The 17894-nt window shown below is 51.8% G+C and overlaps 6 protein-coding genes across 6 annotated transcripts; 4 read left to right on the plus strand and 2 right to left on the minus strand.

Annotated features, from left to right (window-relative positions):
- Positions 1-272: 272 nt before the first annotated feature.
- Positions 273-2940, plus strand: NCS54_01357200 (Chitin synthase; the record flags this gene model as incomplete). Its single annotated transcript, XM_053158758.1, has 5 exons — positions 273-381; positions 444-596; positions 644-1005; positions 1052-1506; positions 1569-2940. The coding sequence occupies 5 exons, from the start codon at positions 273-275 to the stop codon at positions 2938-2940; spliced, it is 2451 nt and encodes an 816-aa protein (XP_053014733.1).
- A 643-nt stretch (positions 2941-3583) lies between these two features.
- Positions 3584-5241, plus strand: NCS54_01357300 (Carboxylic ester hydrolase; the record flags this gene model as incomplete). Its single annotated transcript, XM_053158759.1, has 2 exons — positions 3584-4968; positions 5022-5241. The coding sequence occupies 2 exons, from the start codon at positions 3584-3586 to the stop codon at positions 5239-5241; spliced, it is 1605 nt and encodes a 534-aa protein (XP_053014734.1).
- Positions 5242-5610: 369 nt separating this feature from the next.
- Positions 5611-9443, minus strand: NCS54_01357400 (Hypothetical protein; the record flags this gene model as incomplete). Its single annotated transcript, XM_053158760.1, has 5 exons — positions 5611-5659; positions 6018-7909; positions 7965-8597; positions 8650-9134; positions 9182-9443. 5 exons carry the CDS (start codon positions 9441-9443, stop codon positions 5611-5613), a joined length of 3321 nt encoding a protein of 1106 aa, XP_053014735.1.
- Positions 9444-9985: 542 nt separating this feature from the next.
- NCS54_01357500 (MFS domain-containing protein) lies at positions 9986-11554 on the plus strand (the record flags this gene model as incomplete). The annotated part of the gene is made up of 3 exons (XM_053158761.1): positions 9986-10189; positions 10245-10557; positions 10617-11554. The coding sequence occupies 3 exons, from the start codon at positions 9986-9988 to the stop codon at positions 11552-11554; spliced, it is 1455 nt and encodes a 484-aa protein (XP_053014736.1).
- A 412-nt stretch (positions 11555-11966) lies between these two features.
- Positions 11967-13880, minus strand: NCS54_01357600 (Zn(2)-C6 fungal-type domain-containing protein; the record flags this gene model as incomplete). Its single annotated transcript, XM_053158762.1, has 2 exons — positions 12626-13880; positions 11967-12574 (listed from the first exon to the last, which is right to left on the minus strand). The coding sequence occupies exons 1-2, from the start codon at positions 13611-13613 to the stop codon at positions 11967-11969; spliced, it is 1596 nt and encodes a 531-aa protein (XP_053014737.1). The 5' UTR covers positions 13614-13880.
- Positions 13881-15616: 1736 nt separating this feature from the next.
- NCS54_01357700 (HET domain-containing protein) lies at positions 15617-17568 on the plus strand (the record flags this gene model as incomplete). The annotated part of the gene is made up of 2 exons (XM_053158763.1): positions 15617-16166; positions 16217-17568. 2 exons carry the CDS (start codon positions 15617-15619, stop codon positions 17566-17568), a joined length of 1902 nt encoding a protein of 633 aa, XP_053014738.1.
- Positions 17569-17894: the final 326 nt, after the last annotated feature.

Raw genomic sequence — 17894 nt, forward strand, 5'->3', positions numbered from 1 at the left:
AGTAGAGTGCACTGCTTTGCCGCCAAGGCTGACTTTGCAGGCTCTGATCACGGTTGATGGTGGGCGGCCAGCCAATAGATCGACGCACACCGATGCATGCCACACACCGGCTAGCTTCTTTAGCTGGGGGCTTGCGACACGTTTGGTGGCTTGGGGCTGAAGATGCTTCAGCCCCCCCGAACGACTCACGCGGCATTTAGGGATGTTTAAAAACGGAGATGAATCTGGTTCTTGGCTCTTGAGATCTTCGATTCTTCAACTCGGCGTGCATCATGGCTTGGAATCCTTACGGCTCGTATACTCAGGCCGCTCAAGGGCCGGAAGACGCCTATGGTGATCTGAGCTACGACGCTTATCGAGAGCCAGAGACGGATAGCTCAAGTAAGCCAGTCTTCTCTCGCACTCTATCTTAACAAGGTGAATAAGGAGGCTAATAGTATCAGTCAATCATGATAGTCGCCCGACCAGATTCTCCCGGGAGGGCATGGACCCATGGGACTCCCTCCACCCCGTCCCTTCCTTGATTGCCTCAAACCAGACTTGGGCCAGCCAAGATAACAGCCGGGAGGAACAAGAGGAGATTAGCAACCTCAGATGTACGTCTACCCTCACCTCTGCTCTGTTAGATGCTTACAGAATCCAGACACGGCGGTTGTGGACGATGCCAATGACTTTACACTGAAGAACGGCTATGATCTGCATGCAAGAAGGCGGAACAGACACACTGAGCTCATGGTTGGCATCACGTACTACAACGAAGAGAAATCCCTGCTATGTCGAAGCTTGCACAGTATAATCACGGCCTGTCGCAGCATTCAAACTCGCAAACGCCATGACTTTTGGAACAAGGGTGGACCCGCTTGGCAAAAGCTGGTTGTTTGTATCACCATTGATGGACTCAGAGCTGCCGATCGCGGGGCCTTGGATGTGCTTGCTGCCATTGGAGTTTATCGACATGGTTTGCTGCGAGAGACTGTCAACGATAAGCCCGTTCGCGCACATGTGGTAAGTGAAAAGTACTCATGTTAGGTTCAAGAAGCTAACGACGCAGTTCGAATACACCACCGAACTCTCTGTGACAGAAGAACTCAAGATTGGAGGACTGAAGGATTCACAGTTCGCCAACTTGACGGATCCCTCCCCTGGTCCTGTCCAGTTCATCCTAATCATTAAGAACGAAAACTATGGAAAACTTAACTCCTACCGATGGCTATACAACTCAGTGTCTAGAATACTGAACCCCGAGGTCGTTGTCCACCTCGACACAGGTACCAAGATCGAACCCGACGGGTTAATGGCAGTCTGGAACAAGTTCTACAACGACAAGGATCTCGGCGGTGTGTGTGGCGAACTGAAGGCTTCTACTGGCAACACTTGGACCAACATCTTGAACCCATTGGTCGCGGCCCAACACTTTGAGTATAAAATCGGATTCCAGCTTGATAGGGCGTTCGAGTCAGCTACAGGATACTTGGCTCTACTACCAGGAGCCTTTTCTGCCTGGAGGTAAGGAACCAGCCTGAGAAGCAAACCCCCTCCTGTTAACACGTCATGCTAACACCTTATAGATTCCGAGGACAGATGGGAAAGCCTCTTGAAGACACCCTTCTCGGAGACCCGACCGTAATGCAGACAAAGAGTTCTCAGAGGCCGTGGAATCTTAACAGATACTTGGCCGACGACCGTGTCATTTGCTTCCAAGTCGTCAGCAAAGCTGGTCAAAAATGGCATCTCGAGTACGACAGCTCGATCGTCGCCAGAACGGACATCCCTACGAGCGTAGTGGACTTCATCAACCAACGCAGAAGGTGGTTGAATGGCGCGTTTTTCTCAACCATCTATGTCGTTACACACTGGAGTCGTATGTATCACTCTGGGCACAACATCTTGAGAATGGCGGCTTTTCATCTACAGCTGTTCCACAATATCCTCGCTCTCATCCTTGCCTGGTTCTCCCTAGCGGCGTTTCTGCTTACAACCTTTACCATCAACGATATCGCAGGCGACCCCCCAGAAGGTAAGAAAATTAGCGGATTCCCCTTCGGCAATGCTACTCCAACCGTCAATGCCGTCCTCCAGATCGTCTACCTGGCCATGATTCTGTTTCAGTTTATCTTGGCCTTGGGGAGTCGACCGAAGAATCATGTCGTTGGATATACAGTATCGTTTCTCATGTTCGGCTTTATCCAAGTCTACATGATGATGAACCTGATATATCTCACAAAACGGCTGGTCGATTTTCGTCTGGAGAATGATAACGGTAGTAACTATGCCTATATCAATGAATACTTTACAGACCTGGGACCTGCGACCATTATCACAGCTGGCATTTCGATATTCGGGGTCTATGTAGCCGTTGGATTCTTGGCATTGGATCCATGGCACCTCTTCACGTCATACGCCCAGTTCCTGTTTGTCTCATCTTCCTACGTCAACATCCTCAACATCTTTGCTTTCAGCAACGTCCACGACGTCTCCTGGGGCCACAAAAGCAAGCGGCAAGAGCTTCCGACACATGAACCTTCCCGGAATTACCTACTGCTAGCCGAAACGCGAAATCGTGTTTCTGGAGCCAGCGACACAAGCTTTCATGAGGACATCCACATCATCGACGCCGAGTATGAAAAGATTGTTATTCAGGCCTTAACCCCAGACCCGGTGATAAAGGAGGAGAAAGGGCCTAACCAAAACGACTCGCTACTGGAGTTCCGAACAATCCTCCTCGCGAGCTACATCTTTTCCAACTTTTTCCTCTGCCTCATCATCCTCAACGACAGCCTGAAGCCTCTGTCGTTTCTTGGCTCAAGCTACTGGCACAAAATTAGGTTCTTTCAGTTTTGGCTTTGGGCTAATTCGGTTAGCTTCCTGCTCCGTTTCGCAGGGAGCTTCTATTACTACTTCATTCGGTATCGCAACAAGTTGTTTTGGCGGCGCTATTAAGGGCTGGGGAATCGTGATTGCTGTTCAATCGGCGGTGCTCCAATGGTTTAGAAGGGAGCTGAGTTTATGTCTCAAGGAGCGAGGAAATTAGAGGTTCTGGGATGGGAATACCCAAGCGAGCGTAAACAGTGATGCCTTGAAATGTAATTTTGCAGTTTTTGTTCAAATCAGAACATAGAATCTTATCGTCACTTTGTTCTTCCTGTTGTACTGCACTTGCAGGCCGAAATTGATCAGCTGAAGTGGACACAACAAGCCCGGACAGCAACGGCGAGCCAGCTGATGTGTGAAGTAGGCATCTTGGGGGTACCACGTGACCCACATGGTCACGTGTGGTGCCGGGGGGGGGGGAACACCACATCCTCCTTCTCACTTTGCATCTCGCACCCTCATTAGCTAAGCCACCAGGTCTCTGTAGCACCAGCATCGTGATAGGGCGAGGCGAAATATCTCAGCACCTCGGTAGCTGCCTTTTTCACGAGTTCTTTATCTTTCAGAATCAGTACGTCATTCCAGAACTGATAGAATATGGCGCCTGTTGGTCCGGACCTTGATCTGGCCTCCGATGAGGGGGATAAAGACGTGATCAGAGTCACGTCAGGATTGTCAACAACCAAAGTCGTTCAATTCGAATTAATACAACATGGGAAACACTATTTCATACAATACCAAAGAAACCGTCATTGACCTTGGTCCCAAGGGCAAGATCAAGGGACTGCAATACGATGACAAGGCGGTACGATATGCTGGCGTCCCGTATGCTTTACCACCAACGGGAGAGCATCGATGGCGAAAACCACGGCCACTTCCTCCTTCGTATGCGTATTCTGGGTCAGAAGGTTCTTATGATGCCACCTCTTTCCGGCCTCCATGTGCACAAGGAGCCCAAATCCATGGCACCGCCCCAAAGCCTGGATCTGAGGATTGCCTCATTGTGAATATCTGGACGCCGGTGAAGAAGCTAGAGGACCCGGATAAGAAGTGGCCTGTGATGATTTGGATTCACGGAGGCTGGTTCCAGATAGGCAACCCATCCCAAGATATCGACATGGATCCAACTGAGCTGGTTGGGACGAGCGGGTTGGATGCCATCTTTGTTGCGGTTGGATACCGCCTCAACATTTTTGGCTTCCTTGCCACTCAAGCCCTAGCCGATGAAAACGGAGGCGAGGCAGCTGGCAACTTTGGGCTCTGGGACCAGAGACTTGCTATCGAGTGGGTGTACGAAAACATTGGCAGCTTCGGGGGAGATGTCAACAACATCACGCTTTCTGGACGGAGTGCAGGTGCATACTCAGTCGAAGCCCAAACTCTCTACGAATTCCGAAAGAAGAACAAAGATGGCCCGGCTGAGCACTTTCACCGCATTTTTATGACGTCAAACGCGATTCCAGCACAACCCAAGACCATCGCTGAAACAAAGGGCCAGTTTGATGAAGTTTGCCAGTACCTCGGGATTGACTTGGGCTTGTCGGGAACCGAGAGGCTAGCAAAGCTACGACAAGTAAGCCAGGAAACACTTCTGGCCGCTATCCCGAAACTCAACAACCATACCTTCCGTCCCATCACCGATGACATATTCTTCCATTCCGGCATGGTTGAATACCTGAGAGACGGAGGGTTCGCCGCCGAGTTCAAGAAACGCGGAATGAAACTCCTCATTGGCGAGGTGTTGAACGAGGACAAACTTTATGCCCAGTTTAACGCACCTGAACAAGGAAACATCGAGGATTTGCGCTTACAAACATCCAACTACTACGCGCCAGAAACAACCGACCGCGTCATCAAGCAGTACAAGCTACCTGAGGGCACGGATCTCGATGAGTGGAAGGCAGTCTTTGGAAACATCATTGCTGATGGACAGGTCCGCGCTCCGGGGCGTTTCTTTGTGGACAATCTACACAAGCATGGCGTTCCTGTCTCGGATATTTGGAGATATCAGATCGGCTACCGGCTCTCTTTTATTCCTGAAAAGGTGGCTCCTCTGTCGTATGGTGTGACACATGCCATGGATAAGTCATACTGGAAGTGAGTAGCAGGCTAAGTTCTGAGGGAGGAGTATAGTACTAACATTTCAATAGCTACTCTATTCACCATGGGCCAACTGCCGAGGAGAAAGCCATGATGAGTGAATGGATTGGCAATCTCGTCGCATTTGTTCAAAACGACAAAGAGTTCGACTTTGGAACCCGGCAAATCGAGCAGCACAAGATAGTGTCGCCCGATATGAAGATAGAGGTTGTGACTGATGGCCGTTTCAAGGAGTTGAGTGCTTTGGGCAGCGTCTTTGCGCAAGGTTAAGAGGGCCTGTTTCCATATAGCTATACATCACTAGCACCAGTAAGGATTGAAAAATTACCCTGTTGGCCCTGTGTCAAACATGCTAGATCCCTCATGTGTCTGGAGAGTAGTGCCATTGTCAATTATTGTGACGCATCTCCAACTCAACACAGTCCTGTTAACAAAGAAAATTGCAGGCACTTCTAAGTAAAGGAAGCCCTCATGGTACACACTATAGTCTATGTGGCGTGTAACATTTCGGTCTTTGTTCTGTCAATGTTAGTTAGGCTTCCTAAGTACCACCACAGATATCGTCAGGTACAGGAACAAAGAAGGCAAGTTTCATCACAAACCTCCAAGGATCAAGCCGGGATCTATTTTTGTACTTCTTTATACCAACCTCTCAAGTGTGACGTCGCTAATGTCGCACTGTCGTTGACTATTGGCCTTGTTAGTTATGGGGAGTGCGACTGCAGTGATAATACACTGAAAGCGAGGTCTTAGCGAAGCTGGCTTCACCGCCTTTGCGAGGATGTATCTATGGGTCGACAGAAATCTGACGAATCAGATGCCATAAAAGCCATGTCACTGTAAGAGTCATGCCTCTGTATCAAAAATGTCATGCCGCTATATCAATTCCCTTTGTGATACTCGCTTGACTGAGACACTCACTATATATATACGTTAGTCCTACTTTCTAACAATACTACTCTCAGATAGACCTATCCGCTGACCACGCCTCTACGACATCTGCTAACGTCTCATCACTGCCTACATTCCCCGGGAAAACAACATACGGAACCCCTCGATGCCGGCTTGTTTCCTCATCACACCTCCACAACGGGACACCCGGAGCAGCTTGGCCAAGAATCTTTGCCCGTCTCATCTTTAAGCCCTTGGTCGCTGCATCCGAGGATGTGATGCCCCCCTTGGCGATCAGGTATCGTGGTCTCACGTCGATGGCCTCTACGAATTGCACCAGGGCTTTTGCGACCTGTGATCCAATGCGGAGGGAGCCAAGAGCGTCGATGCCCTTGATCAGCGACCTTGAAGTCATCACCAGGACGTCGTGGCCTTCGGTGATCTTGGCCGATGCTTGCTCGGCCGCAACCTTGACCACAGCATCTGCCACCTCTGTGGAAGTAATCAGCTCTCCGACGTCTAACTCTAGCACAGTAAGTTTGTCCCCCCTGCGCGCTCTCAGAACTTCCAGCTGCGCCGTGGTCTTTGGTACATAAGACCCAGCGACGATTAGGCCGCCCGGTGAGTTTGGGGTGTCTGTCAATACACCGAGGTCTTTGAGAGTTAGCGGCTGGATGCTCTTTATCCCCAGCCGCGACGAGACAAAGGCTGCTGCGGTACGGTAGAGGTATCGCCTTCCTCTCTTCTCAGCGTCCAACAGACCCGCCACGAAGACATGCATGTCTGACTCGGCTGCTGCGTTGACAATGAAGACGCGGTTGGAGCTAGTCTCGACGGAGAGTAGTTTCTTGGCTACCCCTGCAGGACCTCCCAGACGGATATCCTCAAGTGTGATTGAGATAAAGCAAGACTCGTCGAAACGATCACCGCACTTCTCCATGACGTACTGACGCAAGTTGGCGTTTTTGTATCCAAACGTTGCATCTTGGGCAAAAGGTGTCTGGTTCACGGGCACCAGCATGCCATCTTCTCTGATGTAGTGGACGTCGTCAATAGTATACCGCTCTCCTTGGAAGAAGAATGGGGCAATAATCCACCCATCGAAGCAACCGAGAGCTTCTTCTGCAGCTTCTGGCTCCTCAGGCAAGTGTCCACGGAGAGTAGAGTCCCCGCGAAGCACAACTTCGAACGCCTTCTGTGATTTCTCGGCAGCGATCCTGACATTCTGGCAGATCTCAGTCACCAGAGCTCTGGCTTCGACGGAGGGAAGGGAGCGCGAGTTGGTCAAGATGAAGAAGCCCGTAGGGTTGAGGCTGAACTCCTGTTGAAGCGTGTCAACATCCCATACTGTGAGGACATTGATGTCGTGGCACGTCTGCGTTCCTGTCGGGTCGTCGTCAAGCACAACAAGCACAGGGACTTGTCTTTTGTGGACAACGCTCTGGATAGTTTCGATGACGTTGTCAGAGAGAGCTGGTGGGAGCGCATTGATCGTCTCCAGCGCCGGCAGCCGCCCTGGAGGACCGTTTTCCAACTTCTCCTCACCTCTGGCGCTTGACGCAACGGAGATGCCTGTCAGCTCCCACAGCCTGACAATGCCAGCGTCAGACTCCTTTGCCCACCCATGCGCTGCTCCAGATAGGTACAGGTTATGAGCAGCACAAGACATGGGCGCAAAGTATCCTAGCCGCTTCGCCTCGTCCAGCACGATCCAGAGGTCCTTGACGAAGATGGCCAAGGCAGAATGCGGTGTCCAGTCTGCATCAAGCATCTGAGGAACTCTGTTCTCCAACATCCAGCTCCAGGCTGCTGCATGGCCAAGAAGTTCAAAGACTTGTCTTGTGTCAAGTCCGAGGCGGGCTGCGAATGCCATAGCTTCTGCGGCTGCGGCGATGTGACTTCCTGCAAGGAGTTGGTTGATCATCTTGACAGACGATGCAGCGCCAACGCCCCCCTGTAATCTGTGAAGATTGTCGGGCAGGCCCGTCATGGCAGCAAGGGGTCCGTTGATATTGTCGATGGCTGCATCATCTCCGGAGGCCATAATCTGTGCGTCTCAGTTAGCCCAAGCAGGTAGGTCTACCATGTCATAGAAAACATGCCGCAAGTGTCCCGTTCGCAGCCCTAGCAACACCGCCGCTGACAGGCGCATCAACAAGTCTGATCCCACGCCCAAGCGCGTTCAATCGAAGCTCAAGTCTGCGAGCAAAAGAAGGAGGGACGGTCGAGCAAAGCACCGCGATCGAGTTATCTGGGAGAGATTCGGCTGCTGCACCAGATCCAAAAAGAACGTCCTCGGCCTGTTGCGCATTCTGAACCATCAGGACAAGGACGTCGGCTCCTTTAGCTGCCTCGGCAGGCGATGCGGCGGGAATGGCATCTTCTCCGTTTGCGGCAAACTTGTCAACAGCCGGGCTGAAGACATCATAGCCGCGCACCTTGAACCCGGCACGGACTAGTGATGAGGCCATGCCTTGTCCCATCGCCCCCAACCCAATCATGCCAATGGTCAAGATCTCAAGCGGCGTGGTGCTAGGGGTGAGAACCTCGCGATCCACCGTTTGTGATGCTTGTGCCTTGACGGCATCTGGTGACCCAGGCAAGAAGACACGGACTAGTCCGGCATCATCTTCAGTCCCGTAGCCCTGGCCGGAGCCTGAGATGTATAGCTGCTCGGCTGTTGACGCAAGGGGGAGAGGGAACTGGAGCGTCCGAGCCGTTGACACGACAATACCCTGCGCAGCGTCAGTCATTTGATCAAGACGGCTTCGACGTGTGTGAACCTGCCATATCTTTGACAAAAATATCGAGAGCGGACAGAGGGTTCCAGTCCCCATCAAGCATATGCGGCACGCGGTTCTCGAATGCCCAGGAGTTGCCGGCAGCAGTGGTGATGATTTTGTAGACCTCTCGGGTGTTGAGGCCGGCCTTTGCGGCGAGGCCCATGGCTTCAGCCGCGACGGCGATGTGAATGCCCACAAGGAGCTGGTTGACCATTTTGATCTTACTTGCAGCGCCGATACCGCCTTCAATAGTGCACAGTGTCTCGGACATTGATTGCAGCAGCTGGTCTGATCGCTTCAAACTCTCGGGGCTTCCTGAGGCGAAGATGGTCAAGGTTCCCTCAGCAGCGCGCTTCGTTCCGCCAGAGACGGGGCAGTCTACTAGAAGCACGTCTGGTCTACCGGCTTCCGATAACCGAGCGGTAATTGAGTCGTAGAATGTTGGTGGTATTGTTGAGCAGATGAGGATTATGGCGCCAGTCGGCAGGCCTGTGAGTGTCAACAACCGATTTTTCTCCTGAAGCTTCATCACCAACCTGCAAGGGCTCCATCTCCTTGGTGGAAGAGAATCTCTTCTACTTGCTGTACGTTGGCAGCCATGATGATGAGAAATTGGCTGCCCTCGGCAGCTTGTTTTGGTGTCTGGGATGTGTGACCGCCCTGAGCCGCAAGCTTTGCAGCACTTGGTGGGAAGACATCATATCCTTTAACCAAGTACTCCTTCTTCTTCAGAAGATTGCATGCCATTCCCAGGCCCATGGCCCCGAGGCCGATGAAGCCAACTTGGACAGAGCTCATGATGGTGTGGTGTGGGATGTGTTGGATAAGAGAGGAAAGACCGGGGATGGAAGGAGTTTGGGAGAGTAGAGCAAGCAATGCTGACCAGAAGATGCTCCGGATTATTCGACGCAGAAATAGTTGTTGGGTTTGTCCTCTTCTCGTCATAGCCGAGCCCCCTGCCGATGAATGGCCTTACTCGGCTCCTCGAACGGACAGAAGTCCGCGGTGTTCCCTCCGCTCTCTTTCCTTTCAAGGGAAAGCGCGTTGTTGTGTGTCAATGGTAGCCAACGCTAAGCAAGGTCCGTTTCGCACCTATCCAATCATGCCTCATACTTGGAAGCCCCTGTCCCCCTCGGGTCCTCCGCAAGGTTCCCCATCATCTCGCCTACCCCATGGGCAACCGCAACCCCGGATTGAGATTCTTGTGGGGCCTTGCCCTTGGTGAAGCTTTGCACTATATTTAGGGTCGCCGCTGTCTCGAGGTCTTTCTTTTCTGCCACTCCCTACATCTCTAACGCTTCTTCTCTCTCCTTCAGATCGCGGCTGCGTCAACTAGCAAAATGACCAACTCACTCGACAAAGTGTCATCTGTTAAGATGAAGGAGGACCGGTCGCAGCAGGCCGACAACGAGCTCCAGCAGGAACTACGCAACTATGTCCCCCACACGACAGAAGAGAAGAAACTCGTCAGGAAGATCGACATGTTCCTGATGCCGATGCTTTGGATCATGTACATTTTGAACTATGTCGACCGAACCAACATTGTGAGTATGGGACATCCCGATGGTTATCAATTAATGAGTTGACGCGATTATCTAGGGAAATGCCAAGATCGCCGGCATGCAGGACGACCTTGACCTCACGGACGACGACTACGCTTGGGTCCTTTCCATATTCTTCTTCGGATATCTCATCTGCGAGGTTCCCTCCAACATGGTCCTCAGCCGCAGTCGACCGTCCATCTTCCTCCCTGGCATAATGCTCGTTTGGGGAGCCCTGAGCGCCCTCATGTCCATTTCAAAAAGCTACGGCGCCCTCCTTGCCTTCAGATTCATCCTAGGCTGCATCGAAGCCGGTTTCTTCCCAGGTGTGCTGTATCTGCTGAGCTGCTGGTACACGCGGGCTGAGTTGGGTACGTTGCATCCGAGATGACTGAGTCAATGCCATTCATTAGCTGAACTTTGTATCTAGGGAAGCGCTTTGCCATCTTCTACACCGCCGCAGTCCTATCAGGTGCCTTCGGTGGCATCTTGGCTGGCGCCATCACCTCGAACCTCCACGACGCGCACGGCATAGCTGGCTGGCGATGGCTCTTCATCGTTGAAGGCGTGGCCACTGTCGGCGTTGCTTTGATCGCCTTCTTCGTCCTCCTCGACTACCCCGCGACATCGAAGCGGCTGACGCCGGCCGAGCGCAAGCTTGCAAAGATCCGCATTATCCATGATGGTATCGCCGCAGGAGGCCAGAGCCACCAGCGTCTTACCCACTGGCAAGCCTTCATCGCCGCCGCCTCGGATCCGCGAACATATCTGTTTATTGTCCTTTTCATGCTCGATGTTGGTGCTGGCACCATCTCGTACTTCATCCCGACCATCACTGTCACGCTTGGCTATGACACCGTCACCGCTCAGTACATGACGGTTCCCATCTACGCCGTTGCCTCGGTTTGTCTCAACATCACCGCCTGGAACTCTGACCGCACTCTCGAGCGTCGATGGCACATCACTGGCGCGCTGGCTCTTGGCTTTACATGCAGCGTTGTCTGTGCCGCCGTCCAGACGCCCATTGTCCGTTACGTCATGATCTGCTTCGTCGCGGCTGGCATCTGGACTGCGCTACCCCTCATTCTATCCTGGACTAGCGGTATCATCTCTCTGCCTCCGGAGAAGCGCGCGATTGTCTTGGCCATGGTGAACGCCTTTGGAAACTTTTCGAGCGTCTACGGAAGCCGCATCTGGCCTAGAAAGGACTCTCCGGCATACCATGTTGGCTTTGGTGTTACGGCTGGCTTTTTGGGGGCAGGCATGGTTCTCGCTATCTTGATTCCCATCCTGAACAAGATGGTTGACTGGAAAGGTACTGAGGCAGAGAGAGAGCTTGCGGCTGCTGATGAGGAAGAGGCGCACTAAGCCGGGATGCTGATTATGGTTGTTGATCTTGGTGACAGTCTCTAAAAGACGCCATCAACCACAGTGACAAAGAATACAGGTATGAACACATGACGGGTCTGAAGCCCAATGCCGTAAAACACAACAACCTAGCATAACCTTCTGAGGCGGTAGCCATAAAAATATACTGATTATGAGAAGATAACCTGACTGAATGGTCGGCAATGGCTTGGCTGTCGACTTTTTCGTGCACTAACCGACGAAAATACTCCAACTCATGATGTCACGACAGGAACACGATTTCTTTCAAGCAGTGGGACCTTGATGGAAACATCAGTGACTGCGATACTCTCTAGATTCAGTCTCGCTGCGTTACAGCCGCCAACTAGCGACTTGGTTGTCAAAGATGCAACAAGGTAACCGTATCAAGCTTTCATAGTGTCATCTGGTAATTTAACAAGTCGAGAATACTGCTTGATGGATCTAGCGCATCCCCATTAAACCAAGCCTTCCAGTCCTCTCCATCCCAGACCGTACCCTCAAGCCATTGCATTCCTGCGTCCTGAAAGCTTTGATCCTCCCCATCCGGCACAGAATACTCCTTGAGTGTCTTCAACATGCTGCTGAGTCCCGTTTTCACGTAGTGGATTACGTGTCTTTCGCAGTGATGCGTATTGTGCAGCAGGGTCGTTGTTCTCTCCACAGCATTGACGACGTCCGTAGTGCTAATGTTGAGTTGAGCTGGAGTCCATTGGGATTGCAGCTTGATGAGGAACAGGCACGCATACGTGATCGTTGTGAGGAGATACAGAGGCATTCCCAATACGGCCTTTCGCATGTCTGGATCGTCGAGGATCAGGTTCAAGGCGGAAAAGGCGCTCTGGATGGCGTTGTTGATAAAGTCTCGTCGTTCGGTTGATATGGTATACTCCTCGGATGGCTTTAATCCACGGAGGCATACTGAGAAGAGTTGTAGCCTGGCGAAATGATAGTGCAGAACAACTCCTCTGGAAGGATATTGGGACACATGCTGATCCGGGACTAGAGAGCTGTTAGATCCAAGGAGGCCGAGCGATGGATCGAGTCACTTACCCAGCAGCTGCTCCCAATGATCCCGCCAAAGGCCCAGTTCAAGATCGTACTGGCGAAGAGACCTAAACTCGCTGTCGTCGATCATCTTGGAGCGTTCCGAGCCAAATGTTTGCGATATTCGACTGAGTATGATGAAAATACTGACTTGGCTGTGAAGTCGCAGGTCAGAAGTTGTTGCCATTGGTGCTAGGAGAGCACTCTCATGACTGGTGATTATGCCACTCTCGTTTATCATCGGAGGCCGGCCGTATGCGATGCTGAAATGGTGATCGCAAACATATAGGAGGTACCATAGTCTGGCCTTCTCGAACTCCTGGGCTGTGGCGTTCCTGAAGGATTCGGTGGTGAATTGATGGAGATTCAGCTCGATGGCGATACGGACAGCGAGGCCAGATAACTTCCAGCTGACATCGGAGAGCCAGAATGCGCCGATGCAGAGACCTCTGACGTCGTCGAGAGTGTGGTATCGAGCAAAGATCGAGTGGCTCGTGAGCTCAAGAAATATGGGATAGCAGATGTCAAACGCGGCAGCACCGTCATGAACGTGCAGTGCAGTCACGGTCAGAACAGCAGCCGTTAGAATCGTAGATGAGGCCCGGGCTGCCTCGAGGGTAGTGTGAACCAAGGCGAGACCACCCCAGAGATACGCGTTGAGGGTCTCGCGAAACGTGGAGAAGAGAGCCTCGGCGTCCCGGAGTCCGAGCTTTCCTTGTGAGATGAAATCTGATTGCTGCGTCCCACCGGTGGGCAAGACGGCGGGGTTGCTACGGATGTTTCGCAGCTTGGTCACCTCATAGAGGCTTGCCATTGGAGTGTTGAGAATGGCCTCCTCATGTCGACCCTGGGGCGCTTCATCTGCAGAATTCTGCCTCGTCATGGCTGTGACATGGCCAGGTCTCACAGACGAGGAGTCAGGGTTGGCCTCTGATCGGGCTTCTGGTCTCGGAGGCGGCAGTCGCAACGACTCACTGTGACCATCCGCGGTCATATCACTGGAGGTTGAAAAGCCAGGGATGTTCAGTCGTGGTAGATTTAAAACGTGCTGGACTTGAGCGATTGCCTTCTGTAGCTCTTGAACCTGCGTCTCTATCCCCTTCTTCCAATCGTTTTCGTCGTCAAGGAGGGTTTGCAGGCTTTTGTTGATGACGCATGCCAGCCCAAGGCGCGCACATCGCGCGCATTGATCCTGGCCAGGTAGACTTTCACACTTGATCTTTCGACTTTGACAATGTTCACCTGAGGTGCCATCGTTGTCAGCTCGCAGGAATTGGCCGGCCCAAAGGGACAGCAACGTCTTCTGCACTCACAGGCGCGAACCTTTCTCGAGATTCTCGGTTGTGAATTGGATGGTGGATGGAAAGTGTTCGAGTGAGCCTCATCGAGCCTCGGTCGCTTCATGGTCATGATTATCTGAGAAGTGTGTGTCAACTGGATTACATATCGAGGCGATTGTCACGATGATATTCATAGTGCCGGAAAATTAGCTAATCCCGTTCCGAAATGTAACCCAGGCTCTATTGGTACGGTTAACGAGGGGACCTACTGTCGGAAAGTAGGGCATCGCCATAAAGGGAGTAGTTTTATTAAGGCTGCCTCACGTGATAACCAACTATTACACCTTACTGTGTCTTGAGGGGATGTAGCTACGGCTGAAGTACTTCTCGATCATGGTGCAGATTTGAATCAAAGCGGCAGGAGCTACAGAAAACCGGCTGAGCTTGCTCTCTGCAACGATGATGCCGCAATCATCACGCTGCTACTTGAGAAACGCCAAAACGAGCTGGATAGGTCTCTGCTACTGACAGATGCTGCCTTCGTGGGCTCCCTGGCCGTCATGAGGTTCTTGATTGACGAATGCAAGGTGGATGTCAATTCAAAAGACCGCAACAGTCAAGCATCACTGCTGCTTGCTTTGCATTGGGAGCACGCGGAAGTGACCGAGTTCCTTCTGGCGATGACTTGATGTTAAATGACATCGATGGCCAGTCACCGCTCCATCAGGCTGTAAATGCAGGCAGCATGGCGGCGGTCAAGTTTCTCCTAGCCAAAGACGAAGTTGATCCAAACTCATGCGACAATGCTGGATGCTCAGCCTTATCCTACACAGTTCCCAGCTGGCAACTAGAGACAGCTCAGATTTTGGTCAAAGTGAAAAACATTGACATCAACTCCACGGATGAACGGGGTCAAACACCACTCTTGGAGATAGCACGCTTGCTGAAATGGGTTGCCACCGAAGTGCGCTACATTAGAGCAGAAATCTTCGAACGTGACAGGAATTGTTCAGTATGTGCCAACTGGGCGGTGAGCCTCTCCCGCCCAGATAGTTTATTAACTAGCGCTAATCTCTCATGCGGACGAAGTTCAACAGGCTATGATCGACGGCAGCATGGCCGAGCTCGAGAAATACAAGACCATCTTTAACCTGTTGGTAGACAAAGGAGGTGCCGACCGTGGGGCTGAAGACGACGACGGGAATACGTTGGAGTCTTATCACCAGAGCGAACGGAGACTATGGGAATCGTACCAGGCTAATTCTCGCAGGGTTAGGAAGGAGACTTGGCAGAGAAACTCCACGAGCCGGAATCCGTGCTGTTTCGTAGTTCTTCATTCCGAGTGGCCCGGGTCGTCCTTTTCCTCCTTACTTTGGTAATGCTGAGGTACCCGTGGGACAAGTTATGTCTAATAGATCTCGTCTTTCTACAGAAATATCGATGGCGTTCACCATGGCAGCCAGAGAAACCCACACCTGGGCCTGACGTAATTCCCTTGGAGACTGAAGGAGCAGGAGTGCGGCCTTGTACACTTTGCGGCCAGTCAAAGCGAATGGTGCCTTGCATGGGCGCTGAAACTGCCTTGGGGTGGCTTGGAGGACCACCCCTGCATCAGCTGAAAAGCCCTCCCCTCCACTCCACTTCGTGGTGGTTCCTTCAAACGAACCGATATCCTTCAATATCTCGTCAATGTGCATCTCTAACCCCAAGACACACAATGGCAGACCCTACAACCGCTTTTAAGTATATCCCGTTGTCGGGTCCTAAGAAGATCCGCCTTCTCAGCCTTCATCCCGCTTGGCGGTCAAGCCAGCCTATTAAATGCTCATTCAGAGAGATCACCCTCCAAGACAATGTCGCCTCTGTCGACTACGAAGCTCTCTCGTATACATGGGGCGCTCCACGGGGGACGGAGCCGATCCAGTGCGAGGGACGTACAATCCTTGTCACTCCCAACTGCGAACAAGCTCTCCTCCACCTCCGCCAGAGATTCAAGCCGCGAACCCCTTGGATCGATGCTATCTGCATCAACCAGCAGTCAACTGAAGAAAAGAACCAACAAGTCTCGACGATGGGAGATATTTACTCCTCTGCCACCCGCACGATCCTCTGGCTTGGGCCCAAGACGAACGCCGACCTAGATGCAGTGATGCGGCATGCTGCGCGATATGGAAACATGTATCAGAGCGTCAAGAAGGCATTTAGAAAGATTCGGCCGGACAATAATCTGTATTACACTGAAAGTATCTTTGAAGCACCAATCCTTTGTGAGTACAGCATCTTAATAACAAAGCTTGACCTGGCTAACAAGGCCAAGCCGCTGCCGAGACCGAACGTATAACCAGGATTGTCCCAAACCCATGGTTTCTCAGGATATGGACCATCCAAGAGTTCCTTCTGTCCAACTCCGCCGTGTTCATGATGGGGCATCTACAGTGCCCTTCGTTATCACTCTTTACATACTTCTGCTTCGGTAAAAGACTCACCGGACGAGCAGACATGGCCCATTTTAGAATGCGGAACACACTGATAAATATGATACCGCCATCAACAAATGATCACTATTTTGTCAGCTTCATGGTCCTTATCGTTCAGCTCTCAGCGCTCAACAATGCAACCGATCCGCGAGACAAGGTCTACGGTGTGCTGGCTTTTCTCAAGAGCAGATGGCCTGAGCTGGATCTTCCCGTTGTTGACTATTCGCTATCTGTCGAAACTGTATATGAGCAGTTCACTAGGTTCCTCATCAACGCCACCAAGAGACTCTGGCCCCTGAAGATCACTGTTGGGTCCTCCAGTCCAGGGTCTCATTCCTCGGCCTCTTGGGTTCTGGACCTCAGCAACCCCGATAGTATATTTCCCGGGGAAAGAGAGGAATTTTTCGCTTTCAACGGAAGGGACTATGTCAGGAAGACCCCCTTGACCACAAAAGATACAGGCCAGCTCCGCGTGCGAACCAAGAGGATTGGAACCATCACGCAAATGAGCACCAGAATGCCATGGGACCCTATCTCGGGCAGCATAGCCCCCAAGGAGCTCGACCAAGAACGTTCACAATGTCTGGGCGATTGGACTGCTTTCGTCACAGACATTGATATGAATCACGACCAAAGGAAATCGCCGTACCTGTTTCACCATTTGGTTCGTCCTCAGCGTTCCGGCGGCTTTCCGCAGTCAGAGGAAACAGACCCTGTGCCGGACCCGAATTATCGGGCCTTGCGAGTCATCACCAATGGACTACATTACCTCAGAGTGAGACAGCAAGCAGAAGATGAAGTCAGTATTGCAAGCTCAACCACTCCATGGGATTCTCAGGGCGAGATTGAAAAGAAGAAGAGGAAGGAGAGGAAAAAGAAAAAGAAGGAAGCGGAAAAGACTCCCTCTACATTTGACGACGATGCACGCAGGCTTGACAGATGTGTCTTGTTTCTCACAAGCAGGGGAAACCTGGCGACTAGTCCTGGGGACGTGCACGTTGGGGACAGGATCTGCGCCATCGAGGGATCGAATTCCGAGTTTATCGTAAGGCGAAAAGGCAGGGGGTATCAGCTGGTGGGCAGAGCGACTGTATATCGGTACGGGTCTCAGAAGGCGAGGCAGCAGGGGAAGTGGAATCCCACGGATTGGACCGAGGATGAGCCAGGAGTTTTCGAGATGTTGCTGGTTTAAGATCATCTGGGATTTCTTTTGTCTGGGGCTTCAATGTCACCTCACGGACGATGCCAAAAAGAGTAATCGCCGACATCTCGAACCACGAGAGATTGAACAAGAACCAACACAAAATTAATTGAAAATTTCATCTTCGACCAAGGCTCGTTTAATGCAGGAAACACTCGATGCATATGTAGGTACCCTCGTATTCAGTAATGAAGCCATCGTGGTGTTTCAGCTGCATCTCGGCGGTGGCAGTGTTAGGCCCTGCTTACTCTGAAGGATCACGCCAAGAATGATGGTCATCTCGCTTAAACTGCTAATTATGCCCCTGCCAGCTTTAA

This window comes from Fusarium falciforme, chromosome 11 (genome assembly GCF_026873545.1).
Source record: "Fusarium falciforme chromosome 11, complete sequence".
Taxonomy (NCBI): Eukaryota; Fungi; Ascomycota; class Sordariomycetes; order Hypocreales; family Nectriaceae; genus Fusarium; species Fusarium falciforme.